The sequence below is a fragment of the Amblyraja radiata genome, chromosome 19 (assembly GCF_010909765.2).
Source record: "Amblyraja radiata isolate CabotCenter1 chromosome 19, sAmbRad1.1.pri, whole genome shotgun sequence".
Classification (NCBI taxonomy): Eukaryota; Metazoa; Chordata; class Chondrichthyes; order Rajiformes; family Rajidae; genus Amblyraja; species Amblyraja radiata.
This window is the reverse complement of record NC_045974.1, coordinates 8,941,174-8,967,645: the sequence shown is the minus strand read 5'-3', so window position 1 is coordinate 8,967,645 and position 26,472 is coordinate 8,941,174. Positions and strand designations below refer to the sequence as shown.

At 45.2% G+C, this 26,472-nt stretch overlaps 1 protein-coding gene across 6 annotated transcripts in view; it reads left to right on the top strand.

Annotated features, from left to right (window-relative positions):
• cadps2 (calcium dependent secretion activator 2) overlaps positions 1-26,472 on the top strand; it is a 393,466-nt gene that overhangs the window by 293,628 nt on the left and 73,366 nt on the right. For 3 of the 6 annotated variants that reach the window (XM_033037622.1, XM_033037624.1, XM_033037623.1), the window contains 2 exons: positions 9,545-9,686; positions 12,318-12,437. In XM_033037622.1, the coding sequence (XP_032893513.1) occupies positions 9,545-9,686; positions 12,318-12,437 (262 nt within the window). The remainder of the gene's footprint in view (positions 1-9,544; positions 9,687-12,317; positions 12,438-26,472) is intronic. The other 3 variants (XM_033037627.1, XM_033037625.1, XM_033037626.1) reach the window with 1 other exon arrangement.

Below are 26,472 nucleotides of genomic sequence, written 5' to 3'. Positions count from 1 at the left end.
CAGAGTACTGTTGCACCTTATACTTGTAGTAAGTCGATAGATGCATACCATGTCTTTTGGAAGTGGTCTGATTTGCCTGCAAGAAGTTTATAACTTGTTAACTCTAATACTAATGCCAAAAACAACCAAAGTCTGGAGTCCATCCCAAGACACAGTACGTAACAGTTCATAGCTGAGTTAGTGTTGTGCAGTGTTCAAGAGTCTGCTGGTTCGTGGGAAGAAGCTCTTCTTGAATCTGGTGATCACGGTTCTTGAACATGGTGGGACCTGGATGGGTCTCCAAACTCCTTCACAAGATGTCCTGGTTACTTCCGACCAGGAGCACCAACACTGCATGCAAAACGGCAAGTGTTGCAGGGTTAACTGGCACTTAAGTTGATCATGGGATTTATTTCAAGAGGGCTTGTATACGAAAACAGGGATGTAATGCTGAGGCTCTATAAGTCGCTGGTAAGGCCACATTTGGAATATTGTGAGCAATTTTGGGCACCATATCTGAGGAAGGATGTGCTGGCTCTGGACAGGGTCCAGAGGAGGTTTAAGAGGATGATCCCGGGAATTAGTAGGTTAGCCTATGATGAGCGTTTGTCCGCACTGGGTCCGTACTCGCTGGAGTTTAGAAGAATGATGGGGGGAACTCATTGAAACATACATAATAGTGAAAGGCTTGGATAGAATGGATGTGGAGAGGATGTTTCCACTAGTGGGCGAGTTCAGGACCAGAGGTCATAGCCTCAGAATTAAAGGACGTTCTTTTAGGAAGGAGATGAGGAGAAATGTATTTAGCCAGAGGGTGGTGAATCTGTGGAATTCTTTGCCACAGAAGGCTGTGGAGACCAAGTCAGTGGGTATTTTTATGGCAGAGATAGATAGATTTGTGATTAGTGCAGGTATCAGAGGTTATGGTGAGAAGGCAGGAGAACGGGGTTAGGAGGGAGAGATAGACCAGCCATGATTGAATGGCGGAATAGACATGATGGGCCGAGCAGCCTAATTCTACTCCTATCACTTATGATCTTATGGATCGGATAGGCAACTCATTTTCTGCAATTAATCTTTCTTTAAATGATCATAGGAAACTAAAGGGATATGTTACACAAGAGGATAGACACAAAATGCTTGAATAGCTCAGTGGGACAGACAGCATCTCTGGAGAGAAGGAATGGGTAACGTTTCGGGTCGAGACCCTTCTTCTTCGACTCCTCCCACTTCATAGTCACTCTACACCTCCATCCCCCACCAGGAAGGTCTTAAAGCCCACCGTTTCTCCCTCGGCCGCAGAACCAGCCAATTTCCATCTGCTAACACTCTCCCCTTCATCAAAAAATATATACACTACATACAAAACTGTACATGATTTTTAGAGATACAGCACGGGAATAGGCCCTTCGTCCCCCCCCCCCCCCCCGAAGCTCACGTTGACTATTGATCACTCATTCTATGTTACCACACATTCTCATCTAAATCCGCCACACACTAGGGGCCATTTTATAGAGGCCAATTAGCCTACACCTTGATCCACCTTTCACCTGCTAGCTCTTAACCACACACCTTCCCCTCACCTCTACTCCCCTCCACTTCATCCGGGTCACAACCCGAAACATTGTCCGTTTCCCTCCACTGATGCTACCTGATTCTTCTGAATTCTCCCAGCAGTTTGAGAGCTGCAGCATGGAAACAGGCCCTTCGGCCCACTGGGTCCATACCGACCATCAACCACCCCTTCACGCTATTTTTAATCCTATCCCACTTTCTCATCCACTCCCCACACACTTGGGGCCAATTGATCTTCAAATCTTTGGGATGTGGTAGGAAACCGGAGCACCTGGAGGAAACACACGCAGTCACAGTGAGAACGTACAACCTCCACGCACAGACGCCATCCAAGGGCAGGATTGAAGCTGGGTCATAGTTGCAGCAAGACGTGTAACAATTTAAATTCTAACTTTGCGGTAGATTCGATACCAATGAACTTGGGTCCAAGTCAAAAGTCATGGGCACAGATTATTTCTATTTCTCATGCGTGGTTGAAATAGTAAACCCTAAATGACTCTTCACTGAGTGGCAATAGCAGAGTTATAAAACAATTAACTGTAACTCTCCATCTTAAACTCAACATACAGAGCATCACTGCCCAGACCCCCCCTGCCTCTACCCAGTCCAACCACACCAGTAGAAGTGATCCCTGCTCTAAATGATTGATCAGCACAATCACCTTCAACACCACACACAAGCTCGCTGGTTGTTTAGTTGCCAGTTGGCTGGGGGTTCAACTCCACTCTCTGCCCTAATATGTTATTAGTGAAGCCGAGGGGGTGACTTGCTACTGCGGCCGTTTAATTCAGTCGGGGATGGCTTCAGAAATTGGACTCCAGGCTTGCCTATGCACAGCAGAAGTAACATCTGTGTGGAAAATAATGTGTGCCTCCTCTGCAGAAGATCTTGTTTTGCCTGGTCTTAAGGGATGTGATAAGTAGTTAGAGCAACTGTGAAGGCAGAGCAGCAGTCACAATGTCTCAGCGGGAGGCAGTGGCAATAGTAATGACAGTGATACTCGCTGCTAAGCACAAAGCACATACAGCCCTGTTTTTATAACAATGAAGCGGTGTGCTTTTTACTGCCGGGGCATTCAGAGATGGAAAACAACACCTGAGGAAGAAAAAAAAAATCAACGACTCTTGCGATTTACCTTTCGTATCACCACATACCCAAACCTCCGCTGCCTCTTCACTTGCCCGCGAGGTTTATTGCAACGTACCGATCGTTGAGAATCAGAATCGTGCACAATTTAAAGAAAACACCAGTCGGCAAGAAAGAATTGACATCAGGAGGCAAAAGATAATTGACTGAGCAATAACGAAGGCAAAATGATCAGAGTGTGATTATTAAAATAGCCTTATAAATGTGATTAATGTATTTAAAGAAAAAAAAATTCATTCTGTCTTAATTCGTTTAGAATTAAATCATCGAGCCTCTTTCAGTCCTTACTGTTTTTAATAATCAAAAGCATATCGCCGCTAATGAATCTAACATAATATGTAAAATGGGCTTAATGAACCAAGGGAGGGTTTTTGTGGTTTCTTTTATTACATTTCACCTATTAACAAAGTGTAAATTATTTAAATGGATTACCTCACTTGTTTTGATCACAAATCTTATGTCTCGTGTTTTTGACAATTTTTCCACTACCCTTTGTCTGAGAGTAGACAATAGACAATAGGTGCAGGAGTAGGCCATTCGGCCCTTCGAACCAGCACCGTCATTCACTGTGATCATGGTTGATCATCCACCATCAGTACTCCGTTCCTGCCTTCTTCCCATATCCCTTGACTCCGCTATCTTTAAGAGCTCTATCTAACTCTCTCTTGAAAGCATCCAGTGAATTGGCCTTCCACAGAGTCACAACTCTCTGGGTAAAAAGGTTTTTCCTCATCTCCGTTCTAAGTGGCCTACCCCTTATTCTTAAAATGTGGCCCATGGTTCTGGACCCCCCCCCCCCCCCAACACTGGGAACATTTAGATAGGCCGTATAAGACCATAAAGACATAGGAGCAGAATTAGGCCATTCAGCCCGTCGAGTCTACTCCATCATTCAATCATGGCTGATCTTTCTTTCCCTCTTTATCCCATTCTCATGGCTTCTCCCCCTAACCTTTGAAGCCCTTCCTAATCAAGAACCCAACAAATACTCAATGACTTGGCTTCTCCAACCATCTGTGGTAATGAATTCCACAGGTTCACCACCCTCTGGCTAAATAAATTCCTCCTCATCTCCAATGTAATGTACAGCCTTTTATTCCAAGGTTGTGTCCTCTGGTCCTAGAGTCTTCCATCACTGGAAACGTCCTCTTCACTCTATCCAGGCTTTTCATTATTCGGTAGGTTTCAATGAAATCTCCCACTTCCCTCTCATCCTTCTAAACTCCAGTGAGCACAGGCCCAAAACTTTTTCCCTTATCCATGTTTCAACGAAGCAAATGAGACCCAGCATCTTCCCCTTGCAATGCTTTCATGACTACACAACTTGAGCTGACATTCCTCAAGGGAGCAGTCCTCGCCTTTGTGCAGATTGTGCCTTCAATATAAACCCAGGTTTAATTCTGGTGTATCAACCCTGTACTCTTGCCAAGCCTGCACTTTGATGAACAAAACTGAATGCAAGAAAATGCCTTTGCTTTCTTCACATCATTGCATGAATTGAAATAAAACTCGATTTTCCTGGAAATTCATCCTTGGCTATTGGAACGAAAAAGGGGGTGGGAGATTGCAACCTTCACGTGGCCCCCTGGAGGGGAGCTTCGACCGCCGACCCTGCAGTCTGCGGTGCTTCTGTCTGCGGCGCGGCGGGGACTTTAAATTTCGACCGCCGGCCTGCGGCCTACACCAACTTAAAGCCGCGGTCTCCGGTGGGGAAGAGCCGACTCTGGACTTACCTGGACTTGTACCTTGTCCTTTTACCATCTGGACGCCCGCAGCAACGTCTGCGGAGGGTTGAGGTCCCGACCACGGGGGAAAATGGAGGAGGACTGGCCAAATTGTGTGCCTTCCACCACAGTGATGAATGCTGTGGTGGATGTTTATGTTAAATTTTTATTGTGTTTTTGTGTGTGTTCTTTATCATTGTACCGCTGCTGACATATTCATTTCACTTGCACTTATGTGCAATGTGACAAATAAACCGTATTGTATTGTATTGTATTGTTGGTCTGCACTGTTTCGACGAATGCAATCAACCCGGCGTGCACAATCAAATAAGATCAAATAGAACAAGTTGTCCTACAACTTTAGGCTGTGCACGCCATACGCAAGAAGAAGAAGAAGAGGGAACGAAAAATATTAGGTTTAGTCCACTGTGCTCAGCCTCCAAAATTAAAGTACCAGCATTCTGAGAAGACACAAAAGACTGCCAATGCTGCAAACTTGAGCTGGTGGAGCTGTCTAACACTGCTGGAGAACCGGGTTAGATCCTGACCTCGAATGCTGCCTGTGGAGTTTGCACGTTCTCCCTGTGACCACATGGTTTTCTGTGACCGCATGGGTTTCCCCAGCTGCACTGGTTTCCTCCCACATCCCAGAGACGTGCGGGCTTGTAGATTAATTGCCCCTCTGTAAATTGGGACGACAGATGGCACAATGGGCTAAGTGTTCGACTGGCAACCGGAAGGTAGCCGGTTCGAATCCCGCTTGGAGTGCATACTGTCGTTGTGTCCTTGGGCAAGACACTTCACCCACCTTTGCCTGTGTGTGAATGTGTGTGAATGTGTGTGAGTGATTGGTGGTGGTCGGAGGGGCCGTAGGCGCAGATTGGCAGCCACGCTTCCGTCAGTCTGCCCCAGGGCAGCTGTGGCTACAGAAGTAGCTTACCACCACCGAGTGTGACTGAGGAGTGAATGAATAATGCGATGTAAAGTGCCTTGAGTATTAGAAAGGCGCTATATAAATCCCATCCATTATTATTATTATTATTATTATTATTATTATTGTCCCTAGTTTGTGGGGAGTGGGTGAGGAAGAGGGATAACATAGTATTAGCGCGGACGGGTGATCGATGGTCGATGTGGACCACGTCAGTTTCCTCCATGCGCACTCTATCAGCTGTCTTTTCATTTGCTTCTCTCCTGTGTTCAGATGCTTCAATGTGCATTTTTCCTGCTGACTACAGGGTAGCTTGAAGACAGACACAAAAAGCTGGAGTAACTCAGCGGGCCAGGCAGCATCTCTGGAGAAAAGGAATAGGTGACGTCTCGGGTCAAGACCCTTCTTCAGACTGAGACTCATGTGCCCCAGATAGGACAATGAAATTCTTGCTTTGATTTCAGCACAACAGAATATTGCAGGCATAAATAATACAGAACAGATCAGTGTGTCCATATACCATATACACATATACCATATATACCATATACCACATATACCATATACCATATACACACATAAATAAACATATAAAGTGCAATAGGCTAATTAAAGTTCAGATTTTGTTTGAGTTGAGTTTACTAGTCTGATTGCTGGGGGGGGGAAGTAGCTATTCCTCAAGATTCAAGATTCAAGAAGTTTATTGCCATGTCAACAAGTTGATAGGAATGTGTCTTGGTTCGCTCTCAGACAGATACAATACAGTACAATACATCCACCACATACACCACAATAAATAATAAATAATACAGACAATATCGTACGAAGGACAATATATACAGGAAGGACAGGACCCAGCAGCGTCATGTTAAACGTAGGTGCAAGTGCAAAAGAAAGTGCAAAGTGATTAGTGCAAATTCAAATATCTGATGGCTTGGAGGTAGGTGCTGTCTCTGAAGCGAGATGTATTACTTTTAATGCTTCTATATCTCCTTCCTGATGGGAGGAGATTAAAGAGGTGATGTGCCGGGTGAAAGTGGTCTGCTATGATTTTTTTGGCCTTTCTGGTGAGTCTTGTTGAGTAAAGTGATGTCACTGAGGGAAGTCTGCTGCAACCGGTGATCTTAGAAGCTCGGCGCACTATTCTCTCCAGCCGAATCTTATCCTGCGAGGTTGTGTGACCATACCAGACAAGCATGGAGAATGTGAGTATGCTTTCTATGGTAGACCTATAGAAGTGGGTCATGGCTGGTCGACTGACCCTGAATTTTTTAAGCTGCCGCAGGAAGTAGAGTCGCTGGTGGCACTTACTGATTATGAGACTAGTGTTGAGCTCCCATGATAGGGATTGATGTATGGTGGTCCCGAGGAACTTAAAGAAGGTGACCCTCTCAACCACCTCTCCATTGATGAAGAGAGGGAGGAGGGGGGTGGCCTTCTTTCTGAAATCAACAACCAGCTCCTTAGTTTTTGAGATGTTAAGTATGAGGTTGTTGTTCTCACACCACCTTACTAGCTCCTCTACTTCCCTACGGTAAACGGTTTCGATGTTATTGGTAATAAGACCTACCACAGATGTGTCATCTGCAAACTTAAATAACAAGACAGAGTCAGAGTGTGAACAGCAAAAATGTGTGTATACAGAGTACAGAAGAGGTGATAAAACGCAACCCTGCGGGGCGCCGATGTTCAGGAACCTAGATAGTTATTCCTGAACCTGGTTGTTGCAGATTTCAGGCTCCCGTACTTTCTACCTGAAGGCAGCGGAGAGATGAGTGTGTGGCCAGGATGGTGTGGGTCCTTGATGATGCTGCCAGCCTTTTTGAGGCAGCGACTGTGGTAGATCCCCAAGATGGTAGGGAGGTCAGAGCCGATGATGGACCGGGCAGTGTTTACAACTTTTTGCAGTCTTTTCTGGTCCTGGGCGCACAAGTTGGGCACTAGATAGATAGATAGATAGATAGATAGATAGATAGATAGATAGATAGATAGATAGATAGATAGATAGATAGATAGATAGATAGATAGATAGATAGATAGATAGATAGATAGATAGATAGATAGATAGATAGATAGATAGATAGATAGATAGATAGATAGATAGATAGATAGATAGATAGATAGATAGATAGATAGATAGATAGATAGATAGATAGATAGATAGATAGATAGATAGATAGATAGATAGATAGATAGATAGATAGATAGATAGATAGATAGATAGATAGATAGATAGATAGATAGATAGATAGATAGATAGATAGATAGATAGATAGATAGATAGATAGATAGATAGATAGATAGATAGATAGATAGATAGATAGATAGATAGATAGATAGATAGATAGATAGATAGATAGATAGATATGCCTTTATTGTCATTGTCAGATATAGAACAAATAAATGAAAGATATGCAAAAAGGTAACGATGATAAACGAAACAGGCCATTGTTAGCAGCTGTGGATAGACACAAACAGCTGGAGTAACTCAGCGGGACAAGCAACATCTCTGGAGAGAAGGAATGGGTGATATTTCGCGTCGAGACCCTTCGCGACCCGATATGTCACCCATTCCTTCTCTCCAGAGATGCTGCCTGTCCCGCTGAGTTACACCAGCTTTTTGTGTCTATCTTCAGTTTAAACCAGCATCTGCATTTCCTTCTTACACATTATTTGCTGTGGCCTGGGTGAGAATGAGTACAGACAATCAGACTCATCAAGACGACTTTGAAGCTGGTATGACAAGTAAGGGGAGGGCTGGAGAGAGGGGGAAAAGCAAGGGTTACTTGATGTTAGGGAAATCAATATTCATATCACTGCGATGTAAGCTTTCATTCATTTGTTCTATATCCCTATACATCACCGTCTCTATCTCTCCTTTCGCTTTCCCCTGACCCTCAGCCTGAAGAAAGGGTCTCGACCCGAAACGTCACCTATTCCTTTCTCCAGTGATGCTGTCTGACCCGCTGAGTTACAGTTCTTTTGTGTCTACCTTTCGTTTAAACCAGCATCTGCAGTTCCTTCTTACAGGATAGTTTGTCTATTTTACCCCTCCTCAGACTGTGTGTGCTCCCCCCACCCCCCACCCCCTCCCCCAGCTAATTATTTATCCATTTACTCCGCAGATTGCTTCTGATAACTTTCTTCCTCACGCACTTAAATAGCTCTGCGTGTCAAAGTGGCTCACCGCTTTTCTCAGTTCACAGAATTAATACATTTATCGTTTTTGAAAAGACAAGTATGAAACTCCAAAGGCTTAGATGCGAAACCCTTGAACTCCTCATGAACTTTCAATCCTAGTGGATCCATTTTAGAAATAGGCTGTAACAAAGTAATCTGATGTGATTTTTTTTTCCTTCTTTTTTTAAGTGGAACACTCACAAAATGTTGTTGAATTGATGGTCTCGGCTTAGGTTTGCAAATGGCAACAATGGCACTTGCATGTTTCAAAGATGCTTCAGTTCCGATTTAAACTCCCGCAGTTTCCATTCCAAGTATAATTTAGGCTGCCTTAATTTTCCTTGTGATAAATTCATAAATTCTGGGAGCAGAATTCCGCCTGAGGAAGGCTCTTGACCTGTTCCTTTTCTCCACAGATGCTGCCTGACCCGTTGAGTTACTCCAGCTTTTAGTGCCTGTCTTAAGTCTACTCCGCCATTCAATCATGGCTGATCTACAGTATCTTTCCCTCTCCTGCCTTTGCTCCATAACCCCTTGATTGAATGTTGAAGTAGACCCGACGGGCTGAATGGCCTAATTCTTCTCCTACATCTTATGGTCTTATGCGTACTCTACCCTCAGATGAAGGGATGTGGAAAACTAGATTGGTAAATGCTGTCAAAACATGAGGCCTAAGATTTTATATCGAATCAAGTGAGGCAATTCAGCAATCCATTTAAATAATTTACACATCGCTAAAAGGTGAAATGTAAATACAGATTACCCATTGTTTTAACGGACCGTAGGGAAGGGGGGGGGGGGGGGGGGGAATGGTGTCCGTAATTGCCGATTGTCCGCTATAACAGAGTTAGGGCTCTTAAATGTTGTGATAGCACCTGCCTCAACTTCCTCTTCTGGCAGCTTGTCCCCTATACCCGCCACCCTTAAGTTACAAATTGTGTTTGTATCATAAATGCTTGTTCACAAATCTGCACTGTAATTAATTTCACGCACTTTGTTTTTTCCGTAGCGCTTTTGTGCAATGGGAAATATCACAAACATTTGCAAGAATTATTTATTCCTCTGGTGGTACGTTACATTGACCTGATGGAGTCGGCGATCGCTCAGTCCATTCATAAAAGCTTTGAACAAGAAACATGGCAACCTGTAAAGTAAGTCCCCGGAGATGCATCTGTTCAAAGATTTTCCTTATCCATACATGAATGATGCCTGTATGTTGGTTCAGAGTTAGATATAGGATTGCATGCTATGGTGCCATGTTAAAGTGTGGCTCTATAATAAACAGAGTAACACTCTGCATCAAGTCACGATCACTCACGAGTGTGCCGGTAGTTTAGAGATACAGCGTAGAGATACAGAGTTTAAAGATGAGAGAGGCAAAGTTTAAAGGAGATGTGAGGGGAAAATTTTAAAGGAGATAAGCATTGCAAGATTTTATTATAGAAAGGTTGATGGATGCCCTGAACAGGCTGTCAGATTTGTAAGTGGAGGCAGATACTATAGCGGTGTTAAGAGGCTTTTGCAGCAGATAGCCACATGCAGGGGATTTAGTTTGAGTTCAGTGATTCAGCGTGAAAACAGGCCTTTCGGCCCATCAAGTCCGTGCCGACCAGCGATCCCCACACACTAGCACTATCCTACATACACACGAAGGACAATTTACTATCTTACCGAAGCCAATTAACCAACAAACCTGCACGTCTTTGGATTGTGAGAGAAAACCGGAGCGCCCGGAGAAAACCACGCATCTTACATGGAGAACGTACAAACTCCGTACAGACAGTACCTGCTCCGTACAGGATCGAACCCGGGTCTCTGGCACTGTAAAGGGCCTGTCCCACTCTCCCGAGTTATTCACGAATTCTCCTGAGTTATTCACGAATTCTCCCGAGTTTTCAAACTCGCAGAATGTCCGTAGGAGGTCGTAGGAGTCCGTGGATATATCGTAGCGGCTCGTTATGCCAGTCGTAGCCGGCGGGGCTATTTATTTACTCGTGGACATTTTTCATCATGCTGAAAAAACGTCCCGACTTACCTGATGCCCCGAGTGCCTACGGTGGCATAACAAGCCGCTATGATATATCCACGGACTCCTACGGACTCGTTACGAACATTCTGCGAGTTTGAAAACTCGGGAGAATTGGTGAATAACTCGGGAGAATTGGTGAATAACTCGGGAGAATTTGTGAATAGCTCGGGAAAGTGGGACAGGCCCTTAAGGCAGCAGCTCTCCCGCTGCGCCACCGTGCCGCCCCAAAGTGTGCTTTATGTTAGGATCTTAGTTAGAGGATTCCAATTGACCCAACACAAAGTTGTCACACGTGGAGAGAACACAAAGAGTGTTTGGAATAGCGACCATTGGTAAAATGCTTGTTTTCATGCTTTGATTCCTTTCAACAGTATTAAGATATCAAAGATAAGAAGGCCGGAGTGTAGGGATATTAATATCCTGGCAGTGTTTGAGGTACTATTTTAAAGGGTGGTCAGTGTAATTTCATATCTTTGGAATATTGTTTCACAATGTATGAATTCTACAATAACAAGCCCTTAATTGTCTTTTCCAATAATACATGCCATAGATTAATGTTCTTCCCTCCTCATGTGTTACTTGAAAACCAAATGATTAAGTGGAGAATTTCACACAGTGAGACAGCTATTAACTTTATTTTTGATAATCAAAATCAGCAAGGAAAGATGGCTGTTAGATTTTTATTGTTTATTTAAGATTCATAATTTCTAGATGCCACCACATTCCTTGCATACTCTATGATATCCAAATAATAGTGCAGTGAAATGAAATGAAAAGGTATATGGACGGGAAAGGAATGGAGGGTTATGGTCTGAGTGCAGGTAGATGGGACTAGGTGAGAGTAAGTGTTCGGCACGGACTAGAAGGGCCGAGATGGCCTGTTTCCATGCTGTAATTGTTATGTGGTTATATGGTTATATGGAAAAGGAATTTTAGACATTGATTCCTAGTTAGCATTATAACTTATCGCATATAGATCAACATAAAATGCGAAGGAGGCAAATATATCATCTGCATATGTTGCTGTGCTTTCTTGGTTAGATTTTAGAATTGTTGTTGCTTTAAAATTGCATTGGTGGTATCACACTGATATTACATTGGGGACACTTAGTTTAGTTTAGTTTTAGAGATGCAGCGCGGAAACAGGCCCTTCGGCCCACTGAGTCGGCACCGACCAGCGATCCCCGCACATTAGCACTACCCTACACACACTAGGGGCAGTTTACATTCATACCAAGCCAATCAACCTACAAACCTGTACGTCTTTGGAGCGTGCGAGGAAACCGAAGATCTCGGAGCGAAAACCCACGCGGTCACGGGCAAGCACCGTGGTCTGGATCATCCCCGGGTCTCTGGCCCCCTGCAAGCGCTGTAAGGCAGCAACTCTACCGCTGCGCCACCGTGCCGCCACTTGATACTTTCATTTAAAATGATTTAAAATCGATGTGAAAGTGACAAGAGAATGACAATAAACAAAATCCGTTATGAAGAGGTCCATAATCATGAATTGTAGACTGTGGGTTACGTACGTTTTCCCCTCTCTTATAAGGTGGTGTCTTCTGACAGTCTGCATGTCTTTGCTCAAATAATCGAAGCGAGATTTAAATTGGAAGCGAGCCACGTTATTATGAAGAGGCAACTGGTCACCTGAAGTGGAGAGTACGCACCCCTCCACAGCATCGATTGGACATCATTGTCACTTAATTCTTACAGTTTGATGTCTCTGATTTTGTCCTGGTTCTCTCTCCCACAGGAACCTCACCAATAACCTTGTTAACGTGAGCCTACCAAAGGTCCCAAGTCTGCCTCTTAACCTTCCACAAATGCCCAGCTTTTCTCCATCAACTTGGATGGCTTCCTTATATGATTCCACGTGTGTATAACGACAGCATTGCCTAGCCTCTTGCTTGTGAAGCTTGCATGTTGTGTATGTTTGTTGTTGTTGTAGCTAAAGTGCATGTTTGGTTTGCAGGTATGGTACAGGCTAATGTGTTTCAGATCGTGCTTGAGTCTTTGTGGCTTCTGTGCACTTGGACGTAAATAGATAATCGCTTGCTGTTTATCGAAGAAGTGGCGCATGCAAAAGCTACTGAGAGTAGAATAGAAATGAAATGAAATGGTTTGACTGTTCCCATTTTTATACTGAATTGAAATAATTCAATACCCAGTTGTTAACAATGTTGTGTGAAGAACGGATTGAAGGACAGAAATGATTTTCACTTTATAGATTTTTACGTGACATATCTATCATAGTAAATGGACCCGTTTCACCTTGACTACCAAAGAGGCTTCAATTCGTTTCCATTTTGCACTTTGTTGAGCAAAAATTAAAAGTGAAATTTTGATCTTCTCTTGAAGTGTGTTTCTTGAAGTGTGTTTCCAACAAGGAGCTTCCATGCCTGTCCAGTTTAGTTTATTGTTACATGTACCGAGGTAAAATGCTTTTGTTGCGTGCTAACCAGTCAGCAGAAAGACAGTGCATGATTACAATCGAGCCATTCACAGCCATTTACAGGAACAGGCAAAAATATTTTGATCTTTGATGATGTCGGGGAAGCTCCAAATGAGGTATGATATATGCTGAGGTAGGTTAGTAGTTGTGAAGGCCAGTTTACGAAGCGGATAGTTGTCGGAAAGACGCTGTTCCTTCGCCAAGTGATGTGGGGCTTCAGGCCTCTGTAGATCCTATCCAATATTAGCCGTGAGAAGGGGGAATGGCTTCATTCAAGATTCTTGATGATAGATGCAGCCTTCAAGAGGCAGATGTCTTGATTGTTTTAGTTTTCGTTTTCGAGATACAGCGTGGAAACAGGCCCTTCGGCCCACCGAGTCCACAACGACCAGCGATCCCCACGCACTAACATGATCCTACACACACATTAGGGACAAATTACATTTATACCTGACCAATTTACCTACAAGCCTGTACGTCTTTGGAGTGTGGGAGGAAACCGAAGATCTCGGAGGAGACCCACGCCGGTCACGGGGAGAACGTACAAACTCCGTACACACAAGCACCTGTAGTCGGGATTGAACTCGGGTCCCTGGCGCTGTAAGGCAGCAACTCCAGCTCTACGCCACCATGCCGATTGTGGGGAAGGCTGTGCTCGTGATGGTCCAGGCTCGGTCCATCACTCTCTGCATGCTCATACTCAATGTCCCTAAGCATTAGAATTGCTGTATCAGACAATGATGCATCCAGCCAAGATACTTCCTACAGTGCATCTGCTGTTGTTTGTTTGCATGCCAACCCTTTAAACCTCTAAGAACATAGAGGTGCTGGTGTGCCTTTCTGCCCATCAAATCTACTCCACCATTCAATCATGGCTGATCTATCTTTCCCTCTTATCCCCATTCTCCACGTGTACCAAGGTACAATGAAAGGCTGGACACAAAAAGCTGGAGTAACTCAGCGGGTCAGGCAGCATCTCTGGAGAAAAGGAATAGATGACATTTCTGATCGAGACCCTTCTTCGGACTGATCTGGGTCTGAAGATGGGTCTCGACCCGAAACGTCACCTATTCTTTTTCACCAGAGGTGCTGCCTGACCCGCTGAGATCCTGGAGCGCTGCGCGATACCGCGCGCAACTCCACACTCATCCACGCCACTCCATGTGCCCGTCCCGCGCTACCCACTCACTACCAGGTCGCGTAAATGGCACGCAAATGACGGCCAAGTGGGACAGGCCCTTAAGTAATGAAGTAAAATCTTCAAAAAGAATTAGAATTAGAATTAGATCCTTTATTTGTCATTCAGACCTTTCGGTCTGAACGAAATGTCGCTGCCTGCAGCCATACATGTAATAATAAACAACAAAACACACAATAAACACAAATTAACATCCACCAGAGTGAGTTCACCAGGCACCTCCTCACTGTGATGGAGGCAAAAATCTTAGGGTTACTGTCTCTTCCCTCCTCTTCTCCCTCTGCGCTGAGGCGATACCCCACCGGACGATGGTAAGTCAGTCCCGCGGCTCACCGAGCTCCGCGAACGGGCCGGTTCAAGCTCCGCGGCCCGGGGGTGGTCGAAGCTGCCGCCCTCCAGTCCAGCGGACGCAGCTGTTGCCGCGGGAGCTCCGGAAAACAGGCACCAGCCTGTGACCTGCGAGCTCCCGACGATGTCGCCTGCTGGCCCGCAGCCGAGCCTCGGATTCAGGTCGCCGCCGCCAGAACGCCGCCCCAGCCACCGGAGCACCGTCCCCGCGCCGGGCCGCCCTCACGGGAGCGCCGTCTCAGCTCCGCGCCGGACCACCCTCACGGGAGCGCTGTCCCAGCCCAGAGCCGGGCCGCCCCCACGGGAGCACCGCTCCAGCCCCGAGCCGGGCCGCCCTCACGGGAGCGCCGTTCCAGCCCCGAGCCGGGCCGCCACAGCCACAAAAAGGAAACAAATAATGAAAATCTAACTAGCTAGATGAAGTACACAGGGAGTTGAATTTGATAAGTGGTGTTACTGTTTTACACACTGCATGTCTGGTGTGCCAAAACATGTTCATTTTGATAATGGCCAATTAAATGTGCCAACTACATGCATCTATTGCTGAAACAGTCTGCAAGAAAAAGTCCGTTCAGGATGTAATGCCATCGGGCAAAAGGTATTGAAGTGTGAAAAAACACACCTCCAGATTCAGGGACAGTTTCTTCCCAGCTGTTATCAGGCAACTGAACCATCCGACTGCAACTAGACAGCAGTGCCGAACTACTATCAGACGATCTTTGATCGGACTTTGCTGGCTTTACCTTGCACAAAACATTATTCCCTTATCACGTATCTGTATACTGTGAATGGCTCAATAGTAATCGTGTATTGTCTATCCACTGATAGTAACAAAATGCTGGAGTAACTCAGCGGGACAGGCAGCATCTCTGGAGAGAAGGAATGGGTGACGTTACGGGTCGAGACCCTTCCTCACAGTCTGAGAGTCACAGGAAAGGGAAACGAGAGATATAGACAACGATGTAGAGAGATATTGAACGAATGAATGAAAGATATGCAAAACAGTAAGGATGATAAAGTGTTAGCTGTTGCTGCCTGTCCCGCTGAGTTATTTTGTGCCTATCTTCGGTTTAAACCAGCATCTGCAGTTCCATCCTATGCATTTTGTCCATCCGCTGGCTGGTTAGCACACAACAAACGCTTTTCACTTCTTCTTGCGTATGGCGTGCACAGCCTAAATGGCTTGTCCCACCTAGGCAATTTTATGGGCGCCTGCCTCAAAATTTTCAACATGTTTAAAAATTTTCAGCGACAGTGGCAAACAATTTGCTGTCGTAGGTTGTCGTAGGTGCTACCGTAGGTTGTCGACAGGTGTCGTAGGTGAATTCCATTAAAACTAGTCCCTGGCAGTCGCCTAAAAGCCCTGTCCCACGGTACGAGTTCATTCCAAGAGCTCTCCCGAGTTAAAAAAAAATCAAACTCATGGTAAGCACGGAGAATGAACGTAGCGGGTACGTCGGAGCTCGGGGACGTCTCTTAGCGGCTCGTACCGCTAACGGCAGGTACTCCGGAAGACTCGCTAACGGCAGGTAAGCACGGGAAGACTCGTGAAGATATTTCAACGCGTTGAAAAATGTCCACGAGACCCCCGGGTACCTACGAGTGGCCATTACCGTAAATCTCCGAGTTCGAATCAGGGCAAACTCAGGAGAGCTCTTGGAATGAACTCGTACCGTGGGACTGGGCTTTAAAGAGTCGCCTAAGTGGGATAGGCCCTTAAAGTTGTAGGTCAACTTGTTCTATTTGATCTATTTGTTTGTGCACGTCGTGTTGATTGCATTAGTCGAAACAGGGTGGACCACGTGAAAGTTGCAGCCTCCCACCCCAGCTGTGCCTGTGGCAATAAACTAAACTGATAATAATCGTGTTGTTCACAGCGATCCATAACAGGGTGAACGTGCAAAGTCTGCCCTCTCTAGACAGATTAATATATGTAATCCTAATTTTGCGTGTTGCTCCGTGTTCAGATTCAAGCCCCAACCAGCCTGACATATAAGTCACAGTTGCGAAACATTTTATTTCTTAGTTTGAATAAAATTGAGTCAAAGGCTTTCAACTGGATTGGCTGGTGACCAACATGAATTTTCGAAAATACCGTGTCAATGTGTTGCAAATATTTCCGATGCAGTAAAAAAGAACTGAAAGGAACAAAAAGATCGGTGATTTCATGGGTATTAGAAAAAGTCGACGATAATCCCTGAATGCTAAATCTTGGCTTGTTGCCTTTCTGTACAGATGTTTCACATAATTGCAAGAAGGAATTTAGTTGTTGCAGACACTTCCTGCACAGTTGATAACTAATCAAAACTGTGGGACTGCTTGCAATTAGAAGATGCTACCTCTCACAGCCAGCGACATGCATAATGCAAGAGCTTGAAACAACTTGGCGGCCTGTTCACCGGTTTGTTGGCTTGAGTTCTGTAGACCAGACTCCCCACCTAACAATACCAGAGAGGTCCAAAACCAAATATTCTACAGTATTATTATGGGCCTGTCCCACTTACGCGACTATTTCGGCGACTGCCGGCACCCGTCATAGATCGTTGCAGGTCGGCGAAAATTTTCAACGTGTTGAAAATTCAGCGGCGACCGGAAAGACGCTACGACTGTTTGGGCGACTGAGGAGACGACTCACGGCCGTACAGGCGACACCCTGGCGACATGTCGTGGGGTGAAGCCTGTACGGTCGGGAGTAGTCGCCCAAAGAGTCATACCTTGTTCTGGCCGCCGCTGGATTCTCAACATGTTGAAAACCACATATGACGGGTGCCGGCAGTCGCCGAAAAAGTTGGGTAAGTGGGACAGGCCCATATCTCATTTTTCACCCAGCCCACAGCGAACAATGGATGCTTCCATGATCATCATTATTTTTAGGCATAGCTTCCATTTCTTTGTGTAGGAAGGAACTGCAGATCGATACCGTGAATGCAGATCTTCTACAAGATAGATACCATGAATTTTCTTTAAGTTAACCCTGCCTCCTATTGGAACTGGTTACTACAATGTCTTGATTTGTAAATTAATTAAGAATCGCCCCTATAGTGTTTCCAGCATCTGTAGTATACGCAGGAAGGAACTGCGGATGCTGGTTTGAACCGAAGATAGACACAAGAAGCTGGAGTAACTCAGCGAGCCAGGTAGCATCTCTGGAGAAAAGGAATGGGTGACGTTTCGGGTCGAGACCCTTCTTCAAGTCTGAAGTCTCAAGGCTGAAGAAGGGTCTCGACCCGAAACGTCACCCATTCCTTCTCTCCAGAGATGCCGCCTGACCCACTGAGTTACTCCAGCTTTTTACGTCTCTCTTCCATTTCTTTGTTCGATATCGCTCTGTATCGCCATCTATATCTCTCGTTTCCCTTTTCCCGAACTCACAGTCCGAAGAAGGGTCTCGACCTGAAACGCCTCCCATTCCTGCTCTCCAGAGGTGCTGCCTGTCCCGCTGAGTTACTCCAGCACTTTGCGTCCATCTTCGGTGGAAATTAGCATCTGCAGTTCCTTCCTGCACATACCACAGATGCTGGAACCAATTTTGAGGCGATTCTTAATTGATTCACAAATCAAGACATTGTAGTAACCAGTTCCTAATAGGAGGTAGGGTTAACTTAAAGAAAATTCACGGTATCTATCTTGTAGAAGTTGCCAATCACCTGCTGTCACATGATATCTGTGATGTCTGCCAATTAGAACTATCAAGTATCCTTCTTTCACTGTGAAGAACATGACTCTGAATGTGTGTGCATATGTTTGGTATGTGCCTTTTGTCTTCTTTGCACGCTGTCTTTGCGAGGAAATTGATTGCTTCATATTTCCTTACACAAATCTGGATCTGTGTGGTTAGCAATTGTATTTTGCTGATCCCTTGCTGAATAGGTTTCAGTTCATTTTGGGAGATTTAGGTTTCCATTGTTTTCACAATGTTCATAAGCCGACAAAAGTTGGGCAAACTCTTAGTATGTTTGTCAACACAAAGATTGATCGCTGACACGAGGGACAATGAGCTAATTAAATATGAGGTTAAAAAAAACTCAATACTCTAATTAGTTCTCAATTCCCTGTTCCAAAATACAAACCCATGTGTGTTCCTCTCCTGTAGCCATTTCCCACATGCAGGTTGTTTGCCTCATATCCTTTAAAAAGTTGCAGAGTTGAAATTTTACATTTTAAGTTTCCTGGTCCTCCAAAATATTCCAAATGGAATTTAAACTGGAGGTTCTAAGGTGTTAGCTATACTTTATCTATACTTGTGCAGGAAGGAACTGCAGATGCTGGTATACACCGAAGATAGGCGTAAACAAAGTGCTGGAGTAACTCGGCGGGTCAGGCAGCAAATCTGGAGAAAAGGAATAGGTGACGTTCTGGGTCGAGACCCCTCTTCAGACTCTTCGTCTGACTGAAGAAGGGACTCTTATAGAAATATATACAATTCTTAAGGGACTGGTCAGGCTAGATGCAGAAAAAATGTCCCCGATGTTGGGGGAGTCCAAAACCGGGGGCCACAGTGTAAGGATAAAGGGGTAGGCCATTTAGGATCGGGATTCATTACCAACAATTCTTGAATAAAAAGTTATTTAAAGTGAGGTGATCATCATTGGGAAAACATGAGCACTTATGTTTCCAATCAGCAAATTTAACATGGGTTGCAGGCCTGGTAACATGGAGCTGTTTTAATTTTCAGGAGGGATAACCATTAAAATAAGCTGCAGGTTAAAATCAAAATGGATGATTGGTGTGCTATGTTTCTATTCTTTGGAGTTCTCTGTCATAGAAGAGAGTTGAGGTTAGTTCATTGGCTATACTTAAGAGGGAGTTAGATGTGGCCCTTGTGGCTAAAGGGATCAGGGGGTATGGAGAGAAGGCAGGTACAGGATACTGAGTTGGATGATCAGCCATGATCATATTGAATGGCGGTGCAGGCTCGAAGGGCCGAATGGTCTACTCCTGCACCTAATTTCTATGTTTCTATGTGCTCAATGTATTAAAATTCTTGTGAAGGAAGTAACTGCAGATGCTGGTTTAAACCAAAAATCGACACAAAGTGCTGGAGTAACTCAGCGGGACAGGCAGCATCTCTGGAGAGAAGGGATGGGTGACGTTTCAGGTCGAGACCCTTCTTCAGAGTCCCTCATCTTTACTATGGATGTTCAGTTACACTACACCTCCATCCCCACCACGTAGGCCTTAAAGCCCTCCGTTTATTCCTCGACCGCAGAACCATCCAATTTCCTTCTACTAACACCCTAGTCCTCACCCTTAACAACTTCTCCTCCCAAGTCCTCCAAGTGAAAGCGTGGCTATGGGCACCCGCATTGGCCCCAGCTATGCCTGCCTCTTTGCAGGGTGCGTCAAACAACCCCTGTTCCAGGCGTACACTGGCCCTATACCCGAGCTCTATCTCCGTTAAAATTCTTGTGATGTTAAAGTGGATTACACTATAATAGACTGTCTTGTCATACACTCTAGTCAACCAAACTTCGCCAAATAACATGAACGTGCTTCACTCTGTGACCCTCCACAGTGCAGATTTAAACAATATGATCTGGAAATCACCATGAACAACATAAACGTCTGAGCTTTTAATGTAGTGGTATCAAATTCCTTGCTCCATTATTTGAACATATGCATTGAAAATAAATGGCCTAATGCTTTCATTAAAATAATGGAAATAGGAACTTGATAGGCGTGCATCAAGTGATTATTTGAAAACATTGCCTGGGATAATTTGTACTCTAAAGAATATCAAAATCATCTGAAATTATTTTATTTGACTCGCTGCACCAATTTCTGTTTCATGGTAAACTGTTTTTACAGTCTGTACAAAAATCCTTCCTCTGACACATAGACCTTGGAACGATCGCATTCTCTGTAATACAGTGGCAGAGGGAGGATAAAAGAAATATACAGAGCGGTCGTGACCTTCTCACCTTCAGATAACCTAGTTCTAACAAGGAAATGGATAAATAGCTACGGCGAAGAATTTAAATGATTAAACTTTCCAGACAATCCATAATTTTGGTATCACACCAAAGATAGGCACAAAAAGCCACGTTTATCCACTTTGATCATTTAACTGGAGCCAAGGAATAGGGGACGTTTAGGGTTGGAGCCATTCTTCAGGCTGGAGAAGGGTTCCATCTGAAGAAGGGTTCTGACCCGAAACGTCACCTGTGCCTGACCCTCTGAGTTACTCCAGTACTTTGTGTATATATCTTTGGTATAAACCAGCATCTGCAGTTCCTTCCTACATATTGATAACATAACTGTCTAGCTATAAAACATTCAATTCAAACAGTGGGGGTAGTTGAGGCAGGGACTATCACAACGTTTATGAAACAATTAGACAGGTACATGGATAGGATAGGTTTAGAGGGACTTGGGCCAAATGCAGGCAGGTGGGACTATTGTCGATGGGGCAAGTAGGTCGGTGTGGGAAAGTTCAGCCAGAGGACCTTTTTCCACACTGTATAACTCTAAAATGCCCAGTCACTCAAGAACCAATGTGTGGGAAGGAACTGCATATTCTGGTTTAAACCAAAGATAGACACAAAAAGCTGGAGTAACTCAGCGGGACAGGCAGCATCTCTGGAGAGAAGGAATGGGTGACCTTTTGGGTCGAGATCCTTCTCCAGACCCAATTCAGACACAAGAACCAATGCTGTCTTCCACCAGTGCAAAAGTGTCTGTGCTATTTCAGCAACCCCTCGGTGCCTAGGGTTAAGCAGCTGTACAGGGTTAAGTGGCACTTGCAAGAATTGTTCTTGCTAACTCAGTTTCCCTAAGGGTGCTTTTGGCCGATTTTAATAGTGAACTAGTGATCTTTAGATCTGGATTCATGCTTTATCTGCAAATGATTGTCATCGACTGATCCAATAGGAATCTGACCCACAGGGTCAGTTGAGAAGACACAACGAGCTTTGTGATTTATTGCCAGGTGTTCGCAGTGGGTGGGTGCTGAAGGCAAGAGTGTTGGGACCTATGGTTTAGTGCTTTCAATTCATCTTGGAGTGGAGTAATGATGTCTTATTTATGTCGACATATTAGTTCTGTAAATTTCCCACATAGGTTTATCGTCACATGTTTAATTGGAATTAGTGGGAGAGTCTAGGACCAGGGGCCTTCGCCTCAGAGTAAAAGGACGTACCTTTAGTAAGGAGATGAGGTGGAATTTCTTTAGGGTGGTGAATCTGTGGAATTCATTGCCGCAGACGGACGATGAGGCCGTCAATGGATATTTTTAAGGCAGAGATAAATAGATTTGTGATTAGTACGGGTGTCCGGGGTTGTGGGAAGAAGGCGAGAGTGTGGGGAGAATGGGGTTAAGAGGGAAAGATAGATTAGCCATGATTGAATGGCGGAGTAGACTTGATGGGCCGAATGGCCTAATTCTGCTCCTGCAACTTATCAACGTATGAATGAAATAGTTTCTATTGTAGGAAAGTAAAATGTCAAGTGATACTCTGCATATGATCAGAATTGAACCATCATTACAGCATCTATAAAGATGAACATTTTTGTAAACTCCCAGCCAGTAGCGTGAATATAGTTTAGAAACAGACTTCCTGGTGGGCTGTGAAAGAAGGGTCTGCAGATGCTGGATTACACCCAAGATAGACACAAAAGGCTGGAGTAACTCAGCGGGACAGGCAGAATCTCTGGAGAGAAAGAACTTATAGAAACTTACAAAATTCTTAAGGGGTTGGACAGGCTAGATGCAGGAAGATTGTTCCCGATGTTGGGGAAGTCCAGAACAAGGGGTCACAGTTTAAGGATAAGGGGGAAATCTTTTAGGACCGAGATGAGGAAAACATTTTTCACACAGAGAGTGGTGAATCTCTGGAATTCTCTGCCACAGAAGGTAGTTGAGGTCAGTTCATTGGCTATATTTAAGAGGGAGTTAGATGTGGCCCTTGTGGCTAAAGGGATCAGGGGGTATGGAGAGAAGGCAGGTACAGGATACTGAGTTGGATGATCAGCAATGATCATATTGAATGGCGGTGCAGGCTCGAAGGGCCGAATGGCCTACTCCTGCACCTATTTTCTATGTTTCTATTTGACATTTTGGGTCAATATCGACACCCATCCCTTCTCTCCTGTCCTGCTGAGTTACTCCAGCTTTTTGTGTCTATTTCCAGGTGGGCTAATGTTTCTCCTGTGTACACTGTTCAGTTTAGGGATACAGCAGGGAAACAGGCCCTTTGGCCCACAATGTCCTCACCTACCATCGATTACCCATTCACACTAGTTCTAGGTTATCCCACTTTCTCATTCACTCCCTGCACATTGGGGGCAATTTTACAAGGCCAATTAATCTACAAAGCCACAAGGCTTTGTGTCGTGTCAGGAAACCTTAGCACCCGGAGGGAACCCATGGAGTCACAGGGAGAAGGTGCAAACTCCACGCAGACAGCACTGAGGTCAGAATTGAACCCGGGTCTCCGGCGCTTTGAGGCAGTGACTCTACCGGCTGCATTGCAGTGCAGGGAACCTGAGAAACAAAGAACAATTGGTGAATATTAGGGACATCAATAAAACCTGCAACTGGAACTAACAATCATTGCCAGTATAGACAGCAGCCGCAGTCAGGCTCGAACCTGGGTCACTGGCGCTGTGAGGCAGGGGTTCTACCAGCTGCACCACTGTGCTACCCTGGTGCATACTAAGGGAAGAAATAAAATCCCTAGCTATAACTAACAGCGATTGGCAATATACGAAAACAACAATTTTTATGATCCCTGTCCATTCAATACACAACAAGATCTGATGTTGAGTCCATAGTGTAATAGTTTAGTTTGGAGATACAGCACGGATACAGGCCCTTCGGCCCACCGAGTCCGCGCCGTCCAGCAATCCCCGCACATTAACACAAGCCTACACACACTAGGGACAATTTTACACTTATACCAAGTATACAAACCTAAGCCAATTAACCTACAAAACCTGTACGTCTTTGGAGTGTGGGAGGAAACCGAAGATCTCGGAGAAAACCCACGCGGTCACGGGGAGAACGTGCAAACTCCGTACAGTCAAGCAACCGTAGCCGGGATCGAACCTGGGTCTCCGGCGCTGCGAGCGCTGTAAGGCGGGAACTCTACCGCTGTGCCGCCATGGATTGGCGATGCCTAGAGTTGCAAACCGTGGAGGTTTTGCACTTGTGGGTGTCCGACTCAGTTGATTAAATGGCTGGCTGATGATCACTTCCACTGTTTCCCAGGCGATCTGCAGCCCCACATACGTCTAAATAAGTAGCAGATGTAGACCAGTTATGTGGGCAGTATCTTTCAACACTTGTGTCTTTGGCTGAGATAAATAAACTAATACCAAACAAGCAGGATATTGTTGTGGGGGCACTGTAGTCCACATATCAACCCTAACCAACCCTTCAATCATAAAGTCAAAGGAAGGTACCTCTCTTCACCAAAATGTAAATTGCTGCATAGATATGTCCATGATTAAGCTAGTGTTTGAATAACCCTGACCATTACGTTAATCCTTTAATCCCTTAACACCTGCTTCTCAACATCCCTGAAGCTTTCTCTCTCTCACATCCTTTATTTTACCTTGCACAATGCATAATATATATATTACCTAACGCTAAACATTTTTAGGCTAATTTGCCTTTTTCCTTATTCTGAACAACATCAATAAATAGACCTGATGGAACACAATGCCAAACAATCATTTGTTGAACCCATTGTTATTTGGAACTGAGAAAGCGGGTGAGTGAAAGGCGTGCAGAATTTGAGAAGAACGTTTGCATCAAACATAGAACACAAAGTGCTGGAGTAACTCAGCGGGCATCTCTGGCGAAAATGCATATGCAACGTATCGGGACGGGACCCTTCTTCAGACACACTGCATGACTCCAATACTTTGTGTTCTATGCCCCAGAAATGCTGCCTGACTCGCTGAGTTACTCCAGCACTTGATGTTCTGGAGTCTGAAGAAGGGTCTCGACCTGAAACGTCGCCCATTCCTTCTCTCCAGAGACGCTGCCTGTCCGGCAGAGTTACTCCAGCATTTTGAGTCTATGTTCGGTGTAAGCCAGCACCTGCAGTTCCTTCCACCGCCTATCACTTGTCAGGCTTTGTCCCATCTCCTCTCCTTTTCCAGCTTTCTCTCCCCTACTTCGGTCAGTCTGGGGAAGGGTCCCGACCCAAAACGTTGCCTATCCATTTCTCTCCACCGATGTCGCCTGGCCCACTGAGTTTCTCAACCACCTTGTGCTTTACTCTGCAATTCTCTATCCTGGAGGACTGTAGGGACCAGGAGGTAATTAAAGTTGAGCTGTACACATTTTGTAGATCGCAAGATTTCCCACGATCAACTGGCAGGGAAGAAACGGTGAGGCAAAGACAGATCAGCCATGATCGTATTGAAAGGCAGGGCAGGCGAGGAAACAGATGCCCAATCCTATCTCCTGTGGTCTTGCGTTCTCATATTCCATCCCATGGTACCAGCGCTGTGTTGCACGTTCTCCCTCTGATGGCGTGGGTGTTCCACGAGTGCTCCGGTTTCCTCTCACTCTCCAAAGACGGACAGGTTTGTAGGTTGATTGGCTTTGGTAAAGATTGTAAATCGTCCCTAGTGTGTTGGATAGTGCTAGTCTGCGGGGATCGCTGGTCAGCGCGGACGCAGTAGGCCGAAGGGGTGGGTAACCTTGTTCTTCACAGGGACCAGGACGCATGTCTGTGAGCGGGTGGCGGGCCACATCTATCACGTGTACACATGGATCCCACCCCGGATGGCAGGCATCAAATCACGTGTTCACAGAAGGGAGACAAAAATGCTGGAGAAACTCAGCGGGTGAGACATGCAAGCATTTTTGTCGACCTTCGATTTTTCCAGCATCTGCAGTTCTTTCTTAAACGTGTTCACAGAAGGTGCGCGGCCGGGCCGGCGGCTTTGCGCAGAATGCAGGAGAGCCAGAGCTTGGCGCTCGGGGTGCCCGGATGATTACGGGGAAATCTGCCAGCGGGCTGGATGAATTCGGGTTACGGGCCGCATTCGGCCCAGGGGCCGTGGGTTGCCGACCCTTGATGTAGAGCCAGACAATAAAATCGTTAGTGAGGCTACTTGTAACTGCGTTAGAAAATAGTTCACAGCGAGAGAATTTGAATATAGGAGCAAGTAGGTCCTACTGCAGTTGTACAGGTCCCTGGTGAGTCCACACCTGGAGTATTGTGTGCAGTTTTGGTCTCCTAATTTGAGGAAGGACATTCTTGCTATTGTGGGAGTGCAGCGTATGTTCACCAGGTTAATTCCCAAGATGGTGGGACTAACATATGATGAAAGAATGGATCGACTGGGCTTATATTCACTGGAATCTAGGATGTGAGGGGATCTTATAGAAACAGATCAAATTCTTAAGGGATTGGACAGGCAAGATGTAGAATGTTCTCGATGTTGGGGTAGTCCAGAACCGGGGGTCAAAGTTTGAGAATAAGGGGTAGGCCATTTAGGACTGAGATGAGCTAAAACATTTTCACCCACAGAGTTGTGAATCTGTGGAGTTCTCTGCCACAGAAGGCAGTGGAGGCCAATTCACTGGTGTATTCAAGAGAGACATTCCGTAGCTCTTAGGGCTAACGGAATCAAGAGATATGGGGAGAAAGCAAGAACGGGGTATTGATATTTGGATGATCAGCCATGATCCATGGGACTAGGGGAGAATAAGTGTTCGGCATGGACTAGAAGGGCCGAGATGGCCTGTTTCCGTGCTGTAATTGTTATATGATCATATTGAATGGCGGTGCTGGCTCGAAGGGCCGAATGGCCTACACCTGCACCAATTTTCTATGTTTCTATGGAACAGTATGATGATACGTTATTGTCATTTGTACCTAGGTACGGTGAAATTCTTTGTTTTTGCATACAATCGGTAATATCATTCAGCAGACCTCACTTTGACTTTGA